We start from the raw sequence: 24,899 nt of genomic DNA, 5'->3' as shown, positions 1-24,899 counted from the left end.
CCAGTTCTGGTACTAGCACTTTGATTTCCCTTTTTGAAATCACACCTCTGCCATTCTCAGCACTTCATTCCATGTGAGCCAAGCCAGGCTAATTAGAACACAGCACCCGGTGGCCCTAGCGATTGGTTTAAGAATGGATGTGTGACCCAAACTAGGTCAATGATACTGCTTTGGGATTTTGCTAAAAGTGCTGAGAAAGAGGTTTGCCCTCTCTGCATTAGCTGCTGGGCTGGTAGAACGTACATGAAGACAGAGGTGGTACCCTTGCCATGAGGTTTGGGGGTGGTCAGTCCACCTGAGAGTGAATCTACTACCACCAAGGAACATGGAGCCCAAAGTTGGAGAGACAAGCTCTGGATGACATCATGTGAGTCTAGCTATAGCAGAAATCACACTACGAATGGACTTCTCAGTTAAGTGAGTTCACTTGACTGCCTAAACCAATTCAAGCTGAGGTTCTGTCCCTTGTAACGGAGAGTCCACTATTACCTTCTTTATCATCCCCCACATTCCCATACGCCACCATGTAATATGAATAACATTTCCTGTGAGGTTGTCTCATCTCCACCATCGAAGCTATTACTTTCTCAATGGCCAAGACCATGTCTCTTGTGTTCCCAGTGGTGCCACGCACAATGGTTGTGCCCTTGGTCTCTATTCAGTAAACATTTACTGGAACCTCAGTATGTGGAGACATATACATACCTCACATAAGAAATGAACCATGCTTACCCAGATTTATGTTCAAAATCAAAACTGTGGCCATAAATGTTTCCAAGAGCAACACTCTTCCCATCAGACAGCTAATTACTACAGTCATTTTCTGGGCAGCTGTGCCCACAGTTGATGCTTTGCCGCTGCTGCTGCCGCCACCACTGGTGCCACCACCACTAGCGACAGACTGTGCTGATAGGCTCAGAGTCCCAGATTCCACCCGGACAATATCATCCAGTATAAATTCAATCTTAAAATTTTTTCCTAGGAAGAAAAACCATCATAGAATTTGACTTCCTTTTATAATTTGTTTTCACACAGTCCCACTTGGATTTTCATTGACTCAAACGCACTGTATAATTCCTAATGAAGGGTTTTTGGAAATTAAGCCGAATAGATTCATTTAAGTATAAACACGTGTAGAGGAGGTCTGGGAGTTAGAGTTTTATCTGCCCATCAACTGTGGGCAGGGGAAATCTGGGTAGATTTTCTTTCTGTAGCATCAGTACTTGCTTCTTAGGATATCTTCCTAGTACCCAGGACTAGAGAGAGGCTGCTTAAAATGAGGGACAGTAAGGAGGGGAAGTAAAGATACCGAGCCTCTGTTCCATCCCTGGGTACTTGGCCTGGGAGTAGAGAAGTCTCAGCCTTGGTTGGGAGAGGTAGGGATGGATACTGAACTACTAAACTTTTCATTTTGAAAAGTTTCAAACAGAAGAGTTGGAAGAATAGTACAACAACAAAAAACATATGCCCTCCACTTTTGATTCAACAATTTTACTGTTTTTCACATTTCTTTTAAGTCAGATGCTATTTTTGTGTTGCACAATTGTGACCCTTCTTTCTTCTTACTCCATGTAGACAAGCTTGAGGAAGCTTTTTAGATATTTTCAGAATGCAGAACATATAAAGCTCATCCAAATAACTTTTAATCCATATATTAAGTCTTCCCAGTTTTGAAGATGAGATAACCAGTATATTTTTCCTTTACATAATTTCTTCTATGACTGCTGCTGTCATTAATAGTGGCTACAACACAGAGTTTGGAATTCTCGTCCAACCCTGAAGTTTTCATTCCTCTCTTTCCATTATCTTTTTTTTTTTAAATCATTTGTTTTCCCTTTCCCTCTCTCTCCCTTCATCCCTCCCTCCCCCTCCTTTTCTTTTCTTTTTTCTTTTCTTTTCTTTTCTTTTTTTTCTTTCTTTTCCTTCCTTTCTTCCTTCCTGCTTAATATAGTTAGATCTTGACCACATTGTGCTTTCACAAACAATGCCAATGCATTCTGTAACTTTCAAGATGAATGGTTCTTGTTCTATAGAATTTCCTGCCACCATTACAATCCACGACAGTGGCACATTTAAGTCTTTCCTTTGTTCAGTTTGAAAAAAAAAAAAACCCTGAAGTTTTGTGGCAGGTGTATTTTTTTCCCAAAATATACTGTGTTTTAAGTACATTTTGTATATACTGTGAGGAAGCCCAAGAGAGCCTTGGGGAGAGGTCACTCCATGCAGGAGAACTGAAGAACCCAGCTAAAATCCAGAATCAAAACCTTCGGGATATGAATTCAATCAAGCTATGTCAGTTAAAAATCCAGACATCCTTGAGCAGAGATAAGACATCCCTGTCCAAATTCCTGGCCTACACTGTTGTGAGCAAGTGAAGTAGTTGTTGTTTGAGCCATTAGATTTGGGGCTGGTTTGTTATGTAGCAATAAGGACAGACACAAGCTCTATGTGTTGTATAGGTTGCCAGGTAAACATGTCCCAAATGTTGTTATTCACTAGTAATACTATTTTTATCCAGGTTGCTCAAAGATGCAGATTCAGCTGTTTACTACTTTCTTCTTCTACCCTTTTCTCACCTAATTCTCACATCCCCATTTTCTGTGTTAGAAACCACAACCCATACCTCCTCTATCTTGGTGGTTCCTGCTTTGCTTTTTATTGAGCTATAAGTAGAAAAGGGTGTGGGGCCACACTGTCAGGCTCGGTCTAATCTGCAAGGGCATTTCCCACATGCAGTAACTTTGGGGGTTGCCTACTAGAAAGAGTTACAAAAATGATTCCTTGTTAATTTTTTCTCATGTGCTTGTTGTTATTACAATTTTATAGTGGTTAATCTACAAGCTATATAACTGATCTCAAGATAATGAAGAGATGCCTATCCTTGGTGTTCCTCGCTATATACAACCAGAGAATTGGACCCTACGCTTGATGAAAGTAAGAAAATAAGACAGCAGGTAAGTAAGCAAGAAAGATATTAGAAGCAATAGCCATCTCGATAGCAGTCAGATAGACACTCCAAGGGAAGCTTTGAACTAGGGAGGCAAATTTACTGTATAAAAGGGAATGATACTTTGTTATTACATTAAAACACCAAAACCTATATTATTATTTCAGCATTCCAGAGGTACTGGTTGTTTTGGAACATTGCTATTTGGAAGTATTAATCTGAAGAACATGGTCTCCAGGTTGGGTTTTTGCCACTGGGTACCTTTGGGGTCCACCTTTATAAGGAAGTGGGCAACCTTCTCTTCACCTGGGTTCTTGTTAAGTGCCTCATTTCCCAGAAAAGGATCTCAGTTCTACTACCATTTAGGCTGACTCAGAAAGACTTAGACTCTGGCCTTAACCAGCAAGTGTGTAGGACACTCTAGGTACCTGTCTAGGAATACAACTCATTGCCATTTGAGTCCCATCAAACACTAGGTTGAGATATTGCTGCCTAGTAGGCAGACCAAACTTGTCTGGGTTAGAGTGCCACCAAAGCAAGAAGAAACAAAAAATAAGAAAAAAAAATATTAGAGGGAATGATTTTTGTTTCTGATATTTAGTTAACATGAAAAAATCTGACTATTATTGGAATTTCTTTTACTTATTTTACTCTTTACTTTTTACCTTATTCTCACCGTTGGCATGTATATATGTGTGAGAGAACAGTGGTAAGATGTAGGAGGTACTAATATAACTTTTCAGAAGTTAGGGCCTATAAAGTTCTTAAATGGGCCCAGATTAATGGTAAAGAGATTAATGGAAGCCTGTATCAAGTATAAGCAATTAATTCATCTATTTGTCTTTTAGATACTCTACAATCTATCACCAATAGATACTCTACAATCTGTTTTGGCCTCAGTAGGAAGGCTTTTACCAATTGGAGTTATGCCATCAACCTGTAAAAAGATAATGTAAGTTTGAAACATCACAGTGGAAGTTATGACTATTTACTGTAATATAGAAGATATCACTTCATACAGATTCATTTGGTATACCTTATGAAAATTCATAGGACACATCTGTTCTGCTCTCAGAGCAAGTTATAATTCCCCACAACAACTGATTTGTTTACCTGATGGGCACTGTGGAATCATGATATGCTTATGTCTTCTCCTTTGCAATGGCTTTCAGAAAGGTTAGAAAACACTTTTCAGTCCAACTCTGAACCCCTGCACGGGGCATGAAAGATATTAGGCTATCTTATCCTCCCTTTTCTTTAATTTGAAAATCTATATATTATTTTTATTATAAATGTAATGCATATTTAGTGAAATTTAGAAAAATAAACAAATGGATAAAAATAGGAATCATGATATAATTTTGATGCATAGCCTCAGATTACCTGTTTAATTTCCTTAATTGCCTATTTTAATTTCTTTTTGTTTTGTATACTTTTGTAAGCTCTATGTTATCTGAAATGTTCCCTGAAACAAGGCAGGTTTAGCGTTCCAATTTCTATAATTTGTTGATCAGAGTATTACAGAATGATTTGTTCAATTATAATTATCCCTATTTGTGGATATATGGGAAGATCCAAAATAGTACACTCACCTGTCCTAAGAAGAGTAAGGTCTGTGTAGTTGGCCCAGCAGCTGCTGAATGGAATTGTTGTATTTCCACTAAGACCACTGATTTGGTTATTATTGGAGTCCTTTAGTATGGCCTTCAAAGTCAGTGAAGTAATCCCAACTGATACACAATTACCCTAAAGAAAAAAGTAGTAGAGAATTATAATTGTCCTGTTCCCATGCTTTTTTTTTTAAAGATGTGCAAAACTATATTATTTAAAATGCCTCAATACAAATTTGCAATCTGTAGAAGCTTCTTCTCCTGTACAAGGAGTTCACAAATATGGGTGGGCAGCGGAACAAGTTCATTGAAAAGGAACATTTTTAAAACAGTAAAATATTATATCCACAGGTTTTAGTCCAGTTTTCAAGGGGTAGTGTAATCCTCAGGTTGCCAGTATACCAGGATTACAGATGTTGCCTCACCTTCCAGAACTATAGCTTAATTCCTTCACTCAGCTAAAGCTCTGGGTTATAACTTACATCTGAATCTACTGCCTTTACTGCAGGTTGCTGAGAAAAAGGCTGTCCTGGGTATGCTGCATCAGGCTGAATGATCACTGAGAGCGAAGACACAAAGGCCACATGATGAACAGGAAATGCAAACCTTTCAACTGGCTGGGTAGTCGCCTGTAAATAAACAGTCACGAGTAATGAAGTGGTTTTCACCTGATAAATTACAGTCAGTAGCAAATTCACCTTAGCCAGCCTAAGTGTAATATGTAATAATTGTAAAAATGTTTAATACGTAAAATTAATTTTCTTACAATATTTCCCCCACATTGAGTTCATGAAGCACTGTTATAAATATTCAAAGAAAAGCAGGTTTTATACCAATAAGTAATTTTTAGAAGATATGCTCCTTTTTCAACTAAATGATACTTTACCATTTTAGTATACCATTAAAAAATAGCCAACATTAATTAGAAAGACATGCACTCTAAATTACTGTGTTGAAATATAAGCACTTAATCTAAGAAATAAGCAGCAATGTTTTAAATACCTAAGATGCCTTTTTCCAGTTGCCTTTTCTTACCTTAATCCAGGCAGAATCACTTGGGCTGGGGATGGGATTGGTGATAGACATGGAAGAGATATTAAATCCAAGGATGCTACTGGCTTTTCCTGAAATTACAGCTTGTCCAAGAGAACCAGTAATTTTTTGGAGTTCAGAAAACTGCATCTGACCTATGGGGAAAGAGTAATATGACATATGGGTTCTCAGAATATAGAATTGTGAGAGTTTTTCACTTTAGTTATTGTTTGGACACCTCCATCCAAATTATGGAATTCTTTAGCTTTTCCTATGCACATAAGCTCAACATGACAAAGTCATACGAATGAGCTTAGGAAAATGGAGAACTCCAGAGAGTATGTTTTTAAGCTGCAATTAAAGAAAAAACAAAGGTAGATAAAATAGGTACAAGAAAACTGAATGAAAGCATAGTGGGAAAATATGTCTCTTAATTTAATACTTTCCCATGTCCTTCTTTGTTAAGAAGTGAAGCAATGTCATGCAAGTCTATTGCCACATAGCATTTTTTTAAAAATAGATTTCTAATTTTGAGTTTAAGGATAATTAGCATCATAGAATCTATATAATGTATGCTCGTTAAGTTCTGAAATTGACACTACATTACCCACAAATTATTACTTGCTCTCGATGCTGTTTTTTAAGGTTAATTTTAACACCATGGGTAGTTTTTGTTGTCTTTGTCTAGCTTGCCGGGTCCTCTTAGACCTGCTGCCCCCACAGTGCTCTCCTTACCTAAGAAGGGGCACCTCTTTTCATCATGCTCTTCAGGCCTGCTACTTTGACTTGATCCTTTCTACTTCATCTCTCCCCCATACAATATAATCAGTTACCGATTTCTCAATCTCTCTGTCCCCACTATCAAAATCCTAGTCAAAGCCATCATCAGGGGATGGGGGGTTAGTAAAACAACTTTTAAACCGGCTTTCTTGTATCCATTCTCTCCTTCTTCCATTCCATTCTATACACTGTAATCAGAGTGATCTTTTAAAAAGCAATTGTACGCGGGATATTTTTGGTGTACTCTAAGCCCTGACAACACCTCGTGCTTAGGTATCCAGTGCCTTCTAGATCCAGAGTCCTGCCTTGAGGATGAGGAGCACTGCATTTCTTCCATTAAGGCTGAACCATGAAGCTCAGTGTGCTCAGGGAGTAGGAGGCAGCTGATTTCACAAACACTTTGAAAATCATGGTCTTAGGGAATTTCAGTCCTGTCAGTTTAACAGGTCTCTTTTGGTTGACTTAGACCCTCTGGATAAGTGCTCAGTCTTTCAGACTCCTTCTTATTCCCCCACTTCTTCCATATACTCTCCTCCAAGACGGTTTTCCAGGCATGAGGGCTCATGTGACCCAGGGGTAGCAGTACAAAGGTGCTTCATATCCACAGACTACTACTACCACTCATCCTCACTGGTTTTTGGTGCAGCGTGGCAGGTCTGACCTATTAACACGTTTTCTCTGACCGCTTAACACATGAAGGCACCCATTTCTGGTGACTACCACCTTAAGAAACCAAAGTCCTTAACCTGAAGAGCTTTTATTTCCTGACCAATTTCTGTTTGTTCAGAGGTCCCCTCAGTACTTCTGGAACCCCTTTCTAGGACATCTGGGAACTCCTGGATATCCTGACACCATGTGGAGGCCATGGAGAGCCAAAAGTGTTACTACACGCACATCTTCCCAATATTTTGCTGTGAAATTCCTCTTTGCCAAATTGTAGGGCTTTCCTTGAGACGTGAGTGATGACCCCTAGAGGCAGAAGGTGAGAACTTCACCCAGTACCCAGGTTTACACAGGAGAGTCCAGGTGCTTCTGAAAAAGATGCTAGACAGAGATCAGGCAGATCTAGATTTTCTGAGTCTAAAATTTATACACTTTGGAAGCTCTCTTTAAGAAAAAGAGTAAGGGAGGGGCGTCTGGGTGGCTCAGTCGGTTAAGTGTCTTACTTTGACTCAGGTCATGATCTCACGGTTCGTGGGTTCGAGCCCTGTGTTGGGCTCTGTGCTGACAGCTCAGAGCCTGGAGCCTGTTTCGGATTCTGTGTCTCCCTCTCTCTCTGCCCCTCCCCCACTCATGCTCTGTCTCTGTCTCAAAAATAAATAAACTATAAAAAAAGAATAAGGAAAATTCTTACTTTTGCAATTTTTATAATAACAATGATTGGAGCACATTATTAAATGAACCCTTTTCCCAGAGTCCTGAAAGTTAAAGTCCCTCCCATGACTGATACAAGTGAAAGGCCTTGAAGCTTAAGTTTCATGAGCTGGATGCTAATTTTCCCCTGACAGGGATCTAGGTCTCATCTTTTTGAAGATGAGTGTGCCTCGTTGAGACTTGTGCTGGATTACGGGAAATGCATGCCAAGAGACCAGGAAAGTTCAGCTGCACCTCAAGAGAGGCTTGAGACCACCTAACCTGTAGCAGAGACTATGAGAACAAGGGGCCACATGGGGGTCTGAAGACAGGAAAGTCCCGTTGGTATTCAGATATCAAATTAAACAGATAGAAAGGAAAAAATCTGAAGGGTTGAACATTTACCCAAATGCTCAAACTGAGTCACTCTAAGGACCTAATTTAAAGCAGCAAAGATACCTCTGATGTGACAGCTGAGCTGATTTTCATCTCTGATACCTAGAAAATGGGGGCACGGAGAGTAAGGGACAGAGAAAAGGGTGACGGCTGGTGACACTGAATCAGTCACAGGTATTAAAGACAGAACATACTATTGCACATTTGCATCTCCTAGTGTAAACCTGCAACTTTGCTACAGCTCACCATCTCCAAAGAGCTACTCTCTTCCTTAGGAAAACATCCACAGTCCTCTCAGCTTATGAAGAGGAGAGCTTCTTTTTGTTTCCCACGATCCAACACCTGCCTATCTCTCAACCTCACCCTCGGCAGCTTGCCCCTCCTGGCTCCTTCCACCTCAGACCTGTCAGATCTTTTCCGGTTCTTTTAACGCACCACTTTCACCAACTGTTTCCTCAAACCTGAACATTCTTACCTTTCTCTTTTCACAGACTCTTTCTACACTTAATCTCTCAGCTATAAAGTTACTTCCTTAGGTCCCCTCTCCAATCTTCTGTATAAGTTCAAATCCTTTTGTTGAATTTACTAATGGCTGCAATAACAAAATAGAGGCTAAAGTTCTTTCATAATTCCCAAACAGTTTGTGGTTACAGGGGTAGAGTAGGGAAAAGGGTCTCTAGGCCCTTATAGGGTTCAGGGTGTGGGTTTGGTGGGATTTCCTGAGGCCAGGTTTACCAGGCCCCAATAGAGTCATCTGTGAATGTGGATCTGGCATCACATTCTTCTCTCTCAAACGTCTGCTCTTCATACCTGTGGTGTCATTGCTTCTGAACTGAGGGGGAGGATCTCCAATCTCCAATTCAACTGTGAGTCCCGTGGATCTCTTCCTCCGCAGACTCTTCCCCTGTATTATTTTGCTGACACGGATTTTGTCACTTGGTATCTTCAGGAACAAGGCAAGATTTCTAACGAGATTATGAGAGCTATAGAAGTCATCTTCTGTAACAGCAGGTAATTGGAAAGAAATAAATATGACCGCAGTGGTGTGGATTTCAACAGGTATAGTTCCTTTAACCAAAAGGTAAAGCATCTGGTAGGTTCTATCAAAGTAGTTTTCACCAAGGACAGTGGAATTCAGGTTAGGAAGGAATTGCTCTATGAAGGAAAAAAGTCAAAACAGCAGTTAAAAATCTTTATATTATCACAATCACCACATATTTAGTAGTATTTAATGTTTGTAGTATTTAATACTTGTTTAAATTTAGGAAATTCTCAGAAAGTTCAACATTATCCTTCCATAGGAAGGTATGTATGAAACACCTTTAAAAAAAAAACACACCTTAAAGAAAACACTTCTAGAACTGACATGCAAACTTAAAGCCAACTCTCTAAACAATACCACTAATCATCATTATACATTACATTTATTTTATTTATTTTATTTTTTTTTAATGTTTTATTTATTTCTAGGAGAGAGAGAGAGACAGCGTGAGCAGGGGAGGGTCAGAGAGAGAGGGAGTCACAGACTGAAACAGGCTCCGGGCTCTGAGCTGGCAGTCAGCACAGAGCCCGACGCGGGGCTCGAACCCATGAACCATGAGATCATGACCTAAGTGAAAGTCGGACGCTTAACCAACTAAGCCACCCAGGTGCCCCACATTACATTTATTTTAAAAACAATTAGCTATGGATATAGTATAATTGAGAAATAAAATTCAGTTACGTGCCTAAGAGCCTATATTGTACCTGTAAGACGATTTACATGTTCAGAATTTTAAAGCCTTTACCAAAGGCATTTGGTAATTTAAAAATGTAAATTTAACTTTAAGAGCCATCTAGTTTATGCAGTGCTATATATCAACTCTTAAGGAGCTTTCACAATTCAGTGCTTCTGTTTTTAACAGGGACAAAAGTATATAATACAAATGAAGTGTATACAAAAATATCTCAGAAGGATTTTATACCAATGAAACAGGTTTACCTCAGCCTGAAAAATCTTTGCTTAATGCAAAACAAATTCTGCTAGGGAACTGACTTTTGGAAAAGTGACTGTTATTTTTATATATATAAAATGAATGAATATCTATATATGTGTATGGGTGTGTGTGTGTATGTGATTTGATGGGAGAGTATCAAAAATGTCCAAGAGCTAATAAACCCACTAACAGATGGAGTCCAGGCAAAGGCTGAAATTATATAATAGTACTGGAATGAGACACGTAGCTTCTTACCACATTCATAGTGAGGCTTAATAAAAAAATAAAGTTTTAGAAAGAAAATATCTCTTATTAATGTAATAGACATTCATAGCAGTTGGTATTAAGAAGCCATTTCATTATCTCTATGTATTTCTTTCATAGCTACTAGTAAAAGTTCTAGATGCAATTTGGTTTAAACATTCTATGAATCTGAAGAATATGCTTTTATATTATATATTGAAACTGCTCTCAAACTACATTTAGAGGTGCATACACATTTATCTCAGGTGACGCCTCATGTCTTCACAGTAATGGAAGGAAGCAGAGACATACATAATGCAACATTTTGGGTAATCTAAAACAATATGTATAGATTCCTAATACAGGGAAATTATTTTGCATTCTAAGTGCCAAAGAAAAATGTTCATTTATAAGCAATTCTATATCAGAAAAAAAATTATAAGAAGGCAGTGGTAATACTGTCTTCTAGCCTTCAACACCTGTATAATCAACTTCCTATATTAAATAGTGCTTGTTGAGATAATTTCTATTTCCCCAATTTGAATGATAGAGTACTTGGTACCCAAAGTGCTGTTTTTAAAAAGAGTTAAAAATAATGAAATTAAGCTGCAAATACCAGTAGTTGGTTGCATATAAAAAATGGTAACACAGACCCTCTTAGCTTACAAGGAGGTAATATAGTGTAATGGTTAAGTGCATGGCTTTTAGACCAAGACTCTCTGTGTTCAAGTGCTTGTTCTGCCCTCACCATCTTTGATATTACTGTGGACTGAACTGTGCCCCCCGCCCAGATTCACATGTTACAGCCCTAACCCCTAGTGTAAGGGTATTTGGAGATGAGGCCGTTGACAGGTCATTAGCTTTAGATGAGACTAGGGACTTCATGATGGATTAGTGCTCTCATAAGAGGAGATCGTGACAGCCTGCCCATTGCTGTGAAGATACAGTGAGTAAGCAGCCATCTGCAAGCCAGTAGGGGGGCTTTCACCAGAACCTAACCCTCCTAGACCCTGACCTCATACTTGCAGCCTTCAGAACTGTGAGAAAATAAATTTGTCTTTAAACCACCCAGTTCATGGCATTTCGTTATGGCAGCCAGAGCTAAGACAGAGACTGTGGCAAAGTAATTCACCTCCTGGTGTCTCAGTTTACTCATCTCTGCCTACCTCACAGGGTTATTATTAGAATACAGTAACAATGAGGTATTATATACAAAACACTTAGAACAGTGCCTGACGCACAGTAACATTTCTGGAAACATTAGTTATTCAGACTATTAGTAGAAATAGGACTTGTTCCATAGACAGTATTAAATATGGGTTATTCCTTCATACTCTCATGTCTAGGTGATGTTATGACCTACAGCACACACTTGGGTAACTGTTAACCAACATTAACATAGATGGGGCACATCTAAAAATGATAAGTAGCACATGTGGAATGGAAGGTACTGGACTTATAAGTGCCCTGTTTAACAAAAAGACTTCAATGAGAGCAGATATAAATCCTGGCCCTGAAAACACTGATAAGTGGGTAAGTTTAGCCTTATTCCCTCAGTTCCATCAGGAATAATCTTTCAGGGCATATATTCTATAAATGAATACATCTTAGAATTTGGTGGTCCATGGCTAAAAATATTTTCTCTGGCATTTGTCAATGGCTAAATTTAAAAATATTAATAATAAAACATTACAAAGAATTTCACACATAAGTATGTATATAATGCATACTGTACTTTTCTGAGGAAATACCTGTGTACAGATGTCTTTTAAGTGCACAGTGTTTCTTTTGAGAGTTCCATACTGTATTTTGGGGGCAAACCAATGTATTGTTCACATAGACATCCAAACGCTGACGCGTGGGAAAAAAAATTCCTACTACCACAGCCTGTTAAAAATAAACAACATTTTTATTTCTTAAGAGAACAATGAAACAGAATATTTAGAATTCAGCACTTAAAAATGTCCTTCAACATTATATACCTTCTGTAAAATATTAAAACTAAGTTTTATGAATTGATAAATACTGAGTTAAAATTTGTAAATGGTCTTATATTCAACCATTCATACAGATGTTATAGCTTAATTCTTAACTGATAATTCTCAGTGGAAAAGTGTAATGTAAGAAAGAGTTAGTAAAGGAGTATCTCTAAAAGAAACATTTCCTTTCAAAGATAACAAAGTTCAATATAGGCTTTGAGCTCCAGGGGTAGGGGGGAAATAGGGAATTTAGCAGAGTTCTATAATGCAACCAAACACATTTAGTTAAGGTTGAAAAAAAATGCTTACCTCTGAGATAAATTTGGTAGTAAGACTGATAAAAGTTAGTCAAAATAACTATACTCTCTGATTCAATTTGTTCATTTTCCATGTTTATATTCTTCACATCTCGTAATATTCATCAGATACAATCATAGAGTAAGGAGACTAGCTTTCACAAGGGCAGGGAGAAATTAATAAGGAATCTAATAAGCTATACATAGTTTTGGAATCTTCTTTTGAGATTATCTTCAGAGGCTTAGAACATCAACAGTCACATTACTTGGCAGTTATTTTTAAAATTAAAAACATTCTCTTTCATTCAAAAATTGAATGCCTATCTGAGCCAGGCCCTATTCTAGGAGCTGTCAAAAGTCCCTGCCCTCTTTGAGCTTACATTCTAAGGTGAGGAGAGAGACAAATATATAGTAGAAATAATAAAAAGTAAAATATGAAGCATGTTAGAAGGTAGTAAGTGCTATGGATAAAGGAAAGGTAGATCAGAGTATGGATAATTGAGAGAGCTACCTGAGGAGGGGTGAACAGGCTAAGCCTTCTGGGGGAATGGAGGAGTCTGTGGAGAGGGGGAGTTAGCCACCTGGGGTAGAATGTTCCAGGCAGCCTCAACATCTGGAACACAGGCCCAGGTGGTAGCAGGTGTGGAGTGGTCTGGAACACCTAGGAACCCAGTGTGGCTGGAGGAGGAAAAGTCAGAGAGCTAAGGGTGTGAGGACTCTGGCTCCTGTATAAAGCCCAATGGGGAAATTATTTCAGGGTTTGGGGCAAGGAGTGACCCGGTCTGACTTATATTTTGACCATACCTCTCTGGCCGCTGTGGTGAGAGTAGGCACTAGAGCAGGCAGAGACAGCAGCAGGAGTGGGGACCCAACTGCCTTAATCCAGGGAGGAAATAACATTTGCTCAAAGTGTGTGGTAGCAGTGACAGTGGTGAGAAGTAGTCACAGATTCGGGATATTTCGAAGAGAGACTCAACAGGATTTGCAGATGGACTGCATGAGGAATATGACCCAAAGAGAGGAATCAAGAATGGGTCCAAGGTTTTATTTCCAGGAACTGAAAGGATGAGATTGCTATCATCTGAGAAGAAGCAGGTGTCTGTCTTGATTACTCCTCTGCTTCATCTTATTCACATCCCTTCTTCACATTCCTAATACTCTGGGACTTCTGAGTCTCATACTCTTAGAAAAGAAAATCTCAACTATGAGACTATTGCTTAACCTCATACTCTTTTCCCACTGACACAGTATATATAAATGTAATCATCCCAGCTGAATTCAGTTGATAGCCAAGATTTGATATGATTGAAGATATTTAAAATAAGACGCTGTGATCTCTCAGGTAAATCCCAAAGGTATATTTCTGAAATACATAAACGGCAGCATGGAAAAATAAATATATAATTCCAGTGACCAATTCTGGACGTGCACTATTTTTATGTGAAAGTTCAAGTGTGCTTGCCAATCACACAAATCGTAGGCCTGTCATGCCTCAGACGTAGAGCAGAGAACCAAGAACATAAGGGGGAAAGGTGTTTGGTATGACCTATGCTCTCAGGCTGATTAAACCTCTCTTGACTGGCAGGATTTTTAGTAGTACACTGATGGCCCTTGAAAATGAGCTGTAAGGCTGATGATGTTCAAGACAACAGGGGCAGACATAAAGTCCTTAGCATATAGAAATATATGTCAATAACCAGTACCAATAGCTCAAGAAATTATTTATATCTTGTGTTACCTTTTTATGGTCAACATTCAGCAACATCAGTCGAAGATTCTGAGGACTGGTGCCAGTGAAGTAAACTTCATAAGATTTGTTCACAGCCACAATGCTATGAAACAGGGACAGTCTTCTCTGGCATGTGTATCCCGCACACCAGCCATGATCCTGTGGGCCTAAAGACACATAAATAAAGCTCGTGTTCCATATTATGAATATTATTTAGTGCAAAGTCTGAAGAGTAATTGTATTAAAAATACATTGCAGTGGTCAGGTTCAGCATTCACATCCATTATCCATCCACCCACCTATCCAGCAATTTAAGCCATTTCTCAAACCTTAGCTTAAAAAAGGAAGGCAGGGAAGCCACTTCTCCATATTACCCATTCTTTTATACTGCACAGGGTAAGAAAGGTAAGTTAATGTGTTAATTTGTTGAAAACAGAGCCCGTTTCTGGAAACATGGATATCTGTATGGCTAAAACATGGATTCATTAATTTTTTCTTTCACTCCCTGATTTCTTCACTCTCTCATTTCACTCCCTCAAACTCTTAAGTTTGTTTTTTACGAAGTCTTTAATCTTCCTCCATTGTTATTTTTTGTTAAATACTGAGATTATCAGCATGTTTTTGGGGGTCAACATCATTAATGATCTGAAGCAGAGAAATAATACTTCAATAATCCTTCTAGAAAGCCAAAAGACAGTGGATGCTTCTCTACCTGAATCCAGACATTTCCAGAAGAGGCATAACATGACTTTTGTAGCAAACTACTCTATTTCACTTCAGCTTTAAAGGGGCTGGAATTATAAAAACATTGAGTGAGATATGTAATGATAAATTTTCTTGATATATTTATTCATTAGCTTTGCTTAATTTTTGGCTTACTTGGAATTCTAATCAATATTTATAACTGAACTTCAATCAAATTTTAAATCAATATAAACTTCTGAAGCTCAAGTAGAATATAAACTTTCTCTTAGCATCCAAAATATAAATTCTACTTTTAAATAAACCTTCTTTGTGCATTTTGAAAACAAACAGAAAGAGATTTCTTGTATTAAATGAAAAACTTAGAGTAGCAAAAGCCATATTTTAAAAATAAATGAAATTGAGTATTAAAAGTTTAAAGGAAACTTTAGTGGTATTCAGTAACTTTTATCTTTGGAAATCTTTTCCCAATCTAACATAGTGCATCTCATGCTTCGTGATTCTTTCAATATTGTCATAATTTTTATAATGTTGCCATCAATTCCTTAAGACTTTTCTTCAAATTGACAGTCACTTAAAAAATTTTTAATTTATTTTTGGGGCCCCTGGGTGGCTACTTTGGCTCAGGTCATGATCTCATGGTTTATGGGCTCAAGCCCCGCATCGGGCTCTGTTCAGTCAGCTTCAATCCTGGAGCCTGCTTCAGATTCTTCCCCCTCTCTCTCTGCCCCTCCCCTGCTTGTGCTCTGTTTCTCTCTCTCTCAAAACTAAATTGACATTAAAAAATTTTTTGTTAATGAAAATTTAAATTTATTTTTAAGAGAAATGTCATGTCACTATTGTAAGTGGAAAGCATGTATTGCCTTTCAGAAAATAAAAATGTAAAAATAAATAGAATAAAATCTTTCTCCATCATATAAAACAAGAGCAATTAGAACACATCTCCATTATTCACTGACTGGTCTAAAATTCTTCCCACAAGCTCTCTGCTTCATAAGATTTAAAGACAACACTTGTAACTGGGTTGATTGCAGATCAGAGAAACCAGGCAAACTGCATGTTGGTGCCACAGAAGTGGGGAAAGACTTGAAATCATGTAACTTTGGGACACCCCTGATTTAGCTCATTCTATTCTCTTTACTCATTTTAAAAAAGGAATATTTTTGTAGGGTACTGGCTATTTTGTTGAATCGTGGGATATTTCAGTACATGTTTTGACACTGCCAGTGCACAGAAATCTTTCTCATTCGGGTTACGTCTTCGGCGCTTGAAAGACTCTGAAGCCTTCTTAGGGACCACTCTTTGAGGCACTGATACTATTCAGGGTAATACAATGAGTCTCTGCCCTCCGTTTTCTGCAGATGTTAGAAGTTCATCTTATTTATTCAAAAAGTCCTGGACTTCTGATTTGATCTGGACCACTGCCTGCCCTCTGTACTAGAGCCACCCGTGACCAGAATATAAGGAGCCTAGACCCGGAGCTTGCTAAGATGTTCTTGACAGTCAAAGGAATTAGGAATGAAAAAAACAAAAACAAAAACAAACGCATTGTTTTGAGATTAAGTCTGATAAGGATTCATGAAAATGAAAAACAAGTAGGCTGAAAAGACCTGTTCTCAAGTATTCCAAATAACACATTATCTGTTTGGGTTTTATTTTTTTATATTTATTTTTGAGAGAGAGAGAGAGCACGAGTAGGGAAGGGGCAGAGAGAGAGGGAGACACAGAAGCTGAAGCAGGCTCCAGGCTCTGAGGTGTCAGCACAGAACCCATTGTGGGGCTTGACTCACGAACTGTGATACCATGACCTGAGCCAAAGTCGCATGCTTCACCAACTGAGCCATCCAGGCACCCCATTATCTGTTTTTCCCCCACACTATTTTTTAATTTATTTAAGGCAAAATGTCTTTTTGTAGACAGGCCAATTTTTTTCTTCAAATACTTATGCCACCTTATTAATATAGGTATGAAGATCACTCAAGGAATAACTTCTCTCTTCTTCTAATGGCCAATTTGCAATAACTGTCCTGGCTTTCTAATATGGGAAACTGTTCAAGTGTCAAGCATCTCTCCTGCACACATATCTTTTCTTACAAACAGAAAGTAAATCAATCCTGATGTTTGCTAGTTTTATATGACAAATAATTTATGAGATGTCTCCATGAATGTAATAAATAACAAATGTTCTGAGTAACTCTAATTTGTTTACACTGAACACCTACCATTAATGAGATCGACATAACCATTGCTCACTATAGCCACTGGTGAGAGTCTTCGAGTTTCTGTGTCAGAATCCAGACTTTCAATAACCATCATTGCATATTCCATCCCATAGCACCGATAGCCCTGCCATTGTGGGATGTATTTACAGGTTGAATCTCTAATAATTCCTAGAAACAGGTGTATACATTTTAGCAAGGAAAAGCAATTCTTTGCAAAAGCATCAATGGACTATATTTTTCATTTATGTAAGATTAGTAAGTAGAAAATATGTTATTGGTTGAGTATCCCAACTAGTAAACATAAAACATATGTACTTTGTTTCACAAACTTGAGGACTAACAGGATAATATCCAACGAACCTTTGTAAGGCGCTTTCTCAGTGACAGGAATTCTACTTCCATCTGGGAATGTGAGCATCACCTTAGGAATTCTGTAGTCTCCAATTCCAAATTGACTATTTCCATTCCATTCGTATTCTGCTTGAGGTATCACTGAGCCAGAATTTCCCAGAAAGGAGCCATCCATATCTCTGAGAAAAGATTTCCTTTTGGCATCACAAACCATGTCTACACAATCAGATGGATTCACCTTACTGTGGAGAAAAAGTGAAACAGATGAATACTTAGATCCTTCCCCTGTTTCTAGAGAGCATTTCAATTGAGTGTTTGATAAGAAAGTATCCAAAAATTTCTTTGATTGATTGAATCTTATCATTTCAGAAAGGATTTAAAGTGGGACCAAGTAGCATATGTAATTAGTATTATAATGAGGTCTGCTTTTCCATTCTGTTAGTTTGGTGTATTATTATTAATTCATTGGGATTTCAAAAGCACACATTATACCTGTGGGATATAAAATTAGAATTCCATTTTGCTATTCCATATTTTATTGGATAGATTTCATCTTTGTGCATTGCTCACAGTTTACTAACTGTCCCATCGAGCAGGTGAAGTTACTCTGTTATGTAGGACATACAAAATCCCTGTGTTGGCAGAAAAGTCTTTATTATTCTTCCCTTCCTTATTTTTTTCACAGATCTTTAACATTTATAAAAATATCCTATGCTTACTAAAAAATAATCCAAATACTTAATAAAAATTCAGTTTCCTTCACTTTCCTATCTCAAGCTCTTAGGCCATCACCAATTGCAAATTAGTATATATTCCTATAGACTTTTATTTGTGTAGATAGAAACAGATATACTTGGATTATGATTGCTATATATTTCAGTAACCATTATGTAAATATCCAAACTGCAAGAGATGAAATACTATTAAGTCATTATGCAGTTCAGCCATACGTGGCATTCTGGCTTCAACTTGAGCTACTTGGAGTGTTAATTGTTAGCCGGTTCTAATAATAAAATAGGTGCTGAATTTGCAAAATACTGCACATTGCATAGTATACATGGCATACTGTGTAGTTACACTATGTCACGCTATATACTATGGGGAAAATATGTCTTATTCCAGAGTTATAACAACAAAATAATAATGGAAAGCTCAGATTTATTAAATAGTGTTTAGCATCTCTCTCCCTTTCTGCTGTAAGAGAGACATGAAGGGGTTAGTTACTATACTATACTGCTGTACTATAATACTTTTGGAGATGACTTAAATAAATAGTTCATGTGTTCTCTGTATTCAAGTATGTGAAGAGTGCTTTTGTGAGCAAGTCTGTGGAAAGAGTACCCATGTATATTATGGATTAGGACTCTTGTCTTTACTTCGTATTGCAAAGAAACAGAGGCTGAAAAGTAGATTTTTGTTCAAGTGATTTATTGAAGGAGTCCCATCAAAAAAGGAGAGAAGCCATATAGGGCAAGGGAAAGAAAACAAGGTGACTATGGTCTGTGGACTAGTTTCAATCTGATCTCAGGGGAACCTCTGGATCATTAACTGTACCGAGAGTTGCTCCCACCTTGAGACAAGGAGGCTGCCCTTTTGAACTCCTGCATAAACTAGTATTTTACATGGACTGCAAAGAGGTGGTGTTAGGGAGGGGTCTACACCCCCCCCCCCCGGGCTATTCCAGTTTGGCTAAGAGCAATTTTCTGGAGAAGTGTGCAACTGTAGGTTATTATTGGCCAACATTTAAAGCACTGGGGGACTGGATGAACAGCCTTGTAAAAGGGATCTGAGAGAGTATCAATAGTACCCTAATAAAAGCACAGAGCTCAAAGACTATTTTAAAATGTAGTATTTTCTTCATGACCTAGTTATTGAAATGATATTATTACATCTGAAAGATTTAATGATAACTAAATAGGAACTAATAATATTCTAGTGGTGGAAGGTTCTATTGAGCCAAAAAATACTACACTTCAATAATTAGTAAATGAGGAGGTGTGCAGTTATCATTGAAACAAAATTAGATGAGAGGCTCCTAGGTGGCTCAGTCTGTTGAGCATCTGACTCTTGACTTCAGCTCAGGTCATGAAAGTCTTGTGGAATTGAGCCCTGTGTCGGGCTCCATGCTCAGCATGGAGATTAAGGTTAAATGTTTAAGATTCTCTCTCTGCCCCCTCTCCCACTCATGTGCTCTCTCTAAAATAAAATTAAAACTTAAAAAACCCCACAATATCAGATGAAGTCAAACTATGAAACACTGCATTTCATTAATTAGCATTTTTCCTTGTCTTCTTCCTATACTGAAAATGGTCAAAGATCTCTCATATAAAATTTCTTTCCTCTAATCTTGTCTTATATCTAAATTCCTGGTTTGCATTTCTTACAAAGCGTAGCAGTTATTGGCTATCTTCTTTTAAGACTTAGAATCTAAGTGGCTCAGTTTCTAGAAATATTCTTTTTTTAAAAATGTTTTATTTATTTCTGAGAGAGAGACAGCATGAGCAGGGGAGGGTCAGAGAGAGAGGGAGACACAGAATCTGAAACAGGCTCCAGGCTCTGAGCTGGCTGTCAGCACAGAGCCCGACGCCGGGCTCGAACCCACAAACCATGAGATCATGACCTGAGCCGAAGTCAGACGCTTAACCGACTGAGCCACCCAGGTGTCCCTCTAGAAATATTCTGACATGAACTGACTTTTGTGATTAAAGAGCCACTGTCCTAAGTTTCTGCATATTCTCAGTCACAGTGATTATAATGAATGACATTTAATTTCAAAGTGCATGTTGGGGTGAACATGATAAGATATTTGGAAAGCAACAGGAAACAAAAGAGGTAAGGAAAAGGGAAGAAATGATAGAGATGTCTCTCATTTCTAATGACTATTTATGGAGAGATATTAATGTACAACATGCTTCTAACCTGGTCTCAATCTTTTATTTTTAATGATGATATTATATGCATGGAAAAAAAGTGTGAGAAAATATACATATCAAAGCTTACCTTTTTTAATTTAACTGAAAACACAGATGCATTAGATAGTCTTAATTTCCATGATGCTGATTAAAATTTTATAGAAATTAATATTTACTTTAATATAGCAACTTCCTCAGATCAATGATGGAGAAAAAGACAATGAAAAGCTATAAATACAGGAAAGAAAAAAACTGGGATTTCATACATTGTACCTTATATCAGGCCTATGTATGAATATTTTCGATTGTTCAGTGGTGTCAACCAGCTGTATGTTCTTCACATGGATTGGATGCTGTAAATCTTCATTTAAAGGGTTAGTAATGAATATGACATTAGTTTCACCTGAACAAACATTCTTAAATCCAATAAATGTTGAACCTAAAACATAAATAACAGAAGAATAATAATTTTCTATGGAGAAAGTGATAGAGTCAGTTTCATTTCATGTACACTCCAGCAAACGCATCATTTAACGCCACCTTGACCATGGAGCTCTTTCCTTATGTGGTAGATAGTCCACTACTATTTGTGTAGATTGTTGCCTCTCTATATTAATACCACTGAATAGTCCTCTCATATCTTCTCTGAGCTTTGTCATGTGATTTGCTTTGACTAATGGGACAAGTGCAACTGTGATATAAGTAGATCTGAAAAGTCTTGCATATTAGGGTTCACTCTCTTTTGGTGTTCTTGGGCATTTTGTGGCTTCCAGCATGTGAATGAGACTAAGAGACATGTGGCCCAATCACCCCATTACTCTACAGACCAGCCCAACCATTAGCAAGCACCAACCACCAGACATGGAAGTGAGACTGTCCTAGACAACTACCCTCTATCCATCCTGTAAACTGATAACAGCCTAAGGAATAATCCCAGATGAGAGCAGCAGACGAACTTTCAGCTGAACTTCAGAGCCCAAATTGTCAATCCACAGAATCATCAGCTAATACATGGTTGTTTAAAGACTCTAAATGCTGGGGGTAATTTGTTATGCAGCAAAGACTAACTGAAACATTGGGGTTTTTTTGGCCTTATTTCATATATTGTGCGACCAGAAGATAACATTTATTGAATCTAAAACTTAATCTCCAATAAGTACTTAAAATCCAATAACTCAAAAATTTTAAAAAAGGTGACTCCAGAATTCTTAAATCAGTTACATGCTATCTACTACCCTTCCTGATATTTTTTTCCTAAGATGATATTGTATATACATGAATATAAGCCTGTAGATGAATATTAATTAAACACCACAGTACTGGATACTGTTTGTAACCTCTGTAGATCTGCTTTACTGGCCCAGGGCACTTGTCCTTAGCTCCTGTGTTGGTTGCTAATTACTCACAGCTGTGCTCTCCTCTGAAGAATTGTCTTTGGTCAGATCAGATGACAGCTCTGTCTCTTAAGAGATTATGCACTCCTAGCACCACCACCAAAGGGTTACCATGCCTACTGGCAACTTGATGTAGAAGACCCACTTGCCCCAAGAGGGGAAACTAAGTGGTACAGCTCACACGACACAGCCCCATGAGGTATCAAGAAGGAGCTAGACTCCAGCTGGGACCATATCCTTGCTTACTCCTTCCTCTCCTATCCTACTTCCCTCACTCCCTTTCTTGTGAAAGTGCTTTGTTAATAAACCACCTGCACAAGAATCCCATCTCTGGCTTTACTTTTAGACCACCTGATTTAGACCGCTGGAACCAGAAATGGTCCCAGGATATACAGTGTAATGATGCAATGATGAATCTAGTTCACTTGCTGTCTAGATGGGAAAGATGATGCCCTTCATGGTGGTAGGTGGAGAGCTGACAGTCTCTGGAATGCTGTAACAGTGCAATTGTTAGGATTTTGCCTGTGCTGAACTGGGATAATATCTAGGTAGAAGGAATTGTTCTGGCTTGTACAGTAACTTTGGCGTTTGATGGGAACAAGGGAAATAGTGATTACACAGAAACCAGAAATAGTCAACTGTTGACCCTCACTGATGCTTTGAAGAAAGAAAATGTAAGTTGTGGTGATCAATCACAACTTCAAAGCAAACCTCAGGATCTAATCACAAAACCAGCAGAACATTCCTAGAAGGTGGACTCTCAGACTGACAAGTCTCCTACTTCAAAGACAGGGCTCTAATAGAAAAGGAATGGAACCCTGAGTTAGAGTGCGAATATAAAGGAAGATGCACTTGAACCCTGAAACCCTGGGTTCCCCTTGAATGTTTCAGATCTTTGTACACGGTCCACTTCTTCCTTATTAGAGGATAGCTCCCTTGCCCCACTTGTTTGAAATCCTGACAAGACCTCAAAAGAGGTAGTTAGTAAGTTAATAATAAGGCAAATCTTGCCTTTTTCAAGACCTGTCTCTGTCTCTCTTTCTAGCAAACAGACCAGTAAGCCTTGTCAAGTCTCAACATGGCCTGACTGGGGAAGCACTAAGCCTGCTATGGGATGAGAGGAGTTATATACCAAAGGAAGTGCAGGAGCCGAGTAACATGTACTTGCAGGAATCAGGAGTATATATCGGAGGTGATGGTGTTAGATCGGGGCAGGGGGAGGGGGAAGAATATAATGCTAGACAGGGAAGAGTGTCAATATGGATGGGGGTATTCTCCCATGTTGCTGTCATGGCTTTTCCAAGCTTGGGGAAAATAATGTTCCATTTTAAATGAGGTCGAATTGTAAGAATCACCATGACAGACTGTAGAAGAAGGATTCAAAAGTCTCTGAGAAATGGATAATATTGGAATGACTCTTTTATATAATGCCTGTGCATTTCAGCTCAACCTGGGGATGGCCTTGAAAGAATGTGGGTGGGCAGATTCTGCTATCGGATAGAAATCTGCGTAGTACACAGGGTGATCCACTTCAAGTGAAGAGAGGCATAGTCTGAGGTAAGGATGAACATGGACTGCAGGCAGTGGTAAATGACATAGCTAGTTAGTCAGGAGCCTGGAAGGAATAAGACTTGATGATTGGAAAGCCTGAAGGAAAAGCAAGGGCATGGGTCTATGGGAGTAAGCGTATAAATGATCACAAGACAGTATCAACTATGGAAGAAGCGCTAAAGAAATAAATGGACAGGATGATATATCCAGTAGATGTTCCTATGCTCTTAAGTTATATAACTTTAAATTTCTTCAGTTCCAAAAAGAGATAATAATGTATAGCCCTACTTATATGAAAGGGCTTTTGTAATTGATAGAAACTAATTAATGTTAAATCACTGTACCAGTGGAATTTCTGTTTTTGTAGAAGGTAAAATAAATGGCACTTGTTTAACATATAAAAATTTGGCTGAGGAACCACTCTTCAAATTGACTGATAATGTAATTTTTTTGCTTCTCATACCGAGTAGATTCACATATAAGTTTATTTAAATCACTTTTTTTACTTACAGTGAAACATTATGAGATATATTCTACATACTCTTTATAGAACTTGATGATTAAGTAGATTTGTCAAGTAGATTTGTTTATGTTTAAACTTGCCTGAAATATCCAAAAGGCCACTAATGGCATTGTAACTCATGATCCCAGCATGGGGCTTCCGGGGTGCCATGTTATGCGCTGAAGTAAAAGTAGGCCAGCAAATCCCACTTCTCCCACCTTTTATAAAAGAAAGAAAGTGAATAAAATTCAATTATGCATTCACATGAACACCAACATTAAACTTCTAAAATTTTCACCTGATGGAGGTCTAGTGCTCCGATGGGCAGCAGAAAGTTCGATACTGGGATCATCATTAGTTAGGACATCAGAGCAATTAAATCCAGGGCTACTTCCAACAATTAATGAGCTCTATTAAAAACAAAATTCAAACAGTACGGCTTAAAGAATAGCTTTTCTTAAAGAAAAACATTATAATGGATAATGCTTTATTCCACTGTAGCAAAGTACAACCTTTCAGTTTGAGGAATGGATCATTCATAAAACCAAGATGAAAAGGATGTGATTTTATGCCCTGAATGGAATTACAGTCAAATTGGGAGGGGAAAACAGGCAGGTAAATTGTTATATATAGTGACATGTTTCTATGACAGAAATATGCCCAGAGAAAAAACAGTAGAAACAAAAAAAGGAGAAAGTGTCAATACTACTGAAGCTAATTCAGGAAAGTTTTCAGAGAGGAAATGAAAATTTAACTGTGGAAATATTAGCAGGTGGCAAGCAAGAAATGGTGGGGAACACGGAGGAGAGGGAAGGATAGAGGATTTCCTGGCAGAAGACCATGAGAACTAGGAAAGGAGGTTTGGACTAGCCAAGCTATGAAGTCATGGAGATCATTCTTTAAAAAAAGTTTTTTTTTTTTTTT

General features: G+C 38.1%; 1 protein-coding gene across 1 annotated transcript in view; it reads right to left on the bottom strand.

Moving 5' to 3' along the window:
* PKHD1L1 (PKHD1 like 1) overlaps positions 1-24,899 on the bottom strand; it is a 149,037-nt gene that overhangs the window by 5,928 nt on the left and 118,210 nt on the right. Inside the window, exons 65-76 of the mRNA XM_077772932.1 lie at positions 24,274-24,385; positions 24,077-24,193; positions 20,802-20,967; positions 17,626-17,858; positions 17,266-17,433; positions 14,351-14,508; positions 12,089-12,224; positions 8,929-9,273; positions 5,593-5,744; positions 5,040-5,186; positions 4,540-4,693; positions 733-978 (exon numbers count right to left, since the gene is read on the bottom strand). Coding sequence (XP_077629058.1) covers positions 733-978; positions 4,540-4,693; positions 5,040-5,186; positions 5,593-5,744; positions 8,929-9,273; positions 12,089-12,224; positions 14,351-14,508; positions 17,266-17,433; positions 17,626-17,858; positions 20,802-20,967; positions 24,077-24,193; positions 24,274-24,385 — 2,134 coding nt within the window. The remainder of the gene's footprint in view (positions 1-732; positions 979-4,539; positions 4,694-5,039; positions 5,187-5,592; positions 5,745-8,928; positions 9,274-12,088; positions 12,225-14,350; positions 14,509-17,265; positions 17,434-17,625; positions 17,859-20,801; positions 20,968-24,076; positions 24,194-24,273; positions 24,386-24,899) is intronic.

The sequence above is a fragment of the Crocuta crocuta genome, unplaced genomic scaffold (genome assembly GCF_008692635.1).
Source record: "Crocuta crocuta isolate KB4526 unplaced genomic scaffold, BGI_CrCroc_1.0 scaffold479, whole genome shotgun sequence".
NCBI lineage: Eukaryota > Metazoa > Chordata > Mammalia > Carnivora > Hyaenidae > Crocuta > Crocuta crocuta.
The sequence above is the reverse complement of the archived record's forward strand: the minus strand, read 5'-3'. Positions and strand labels throughout refer to the sequence as shown.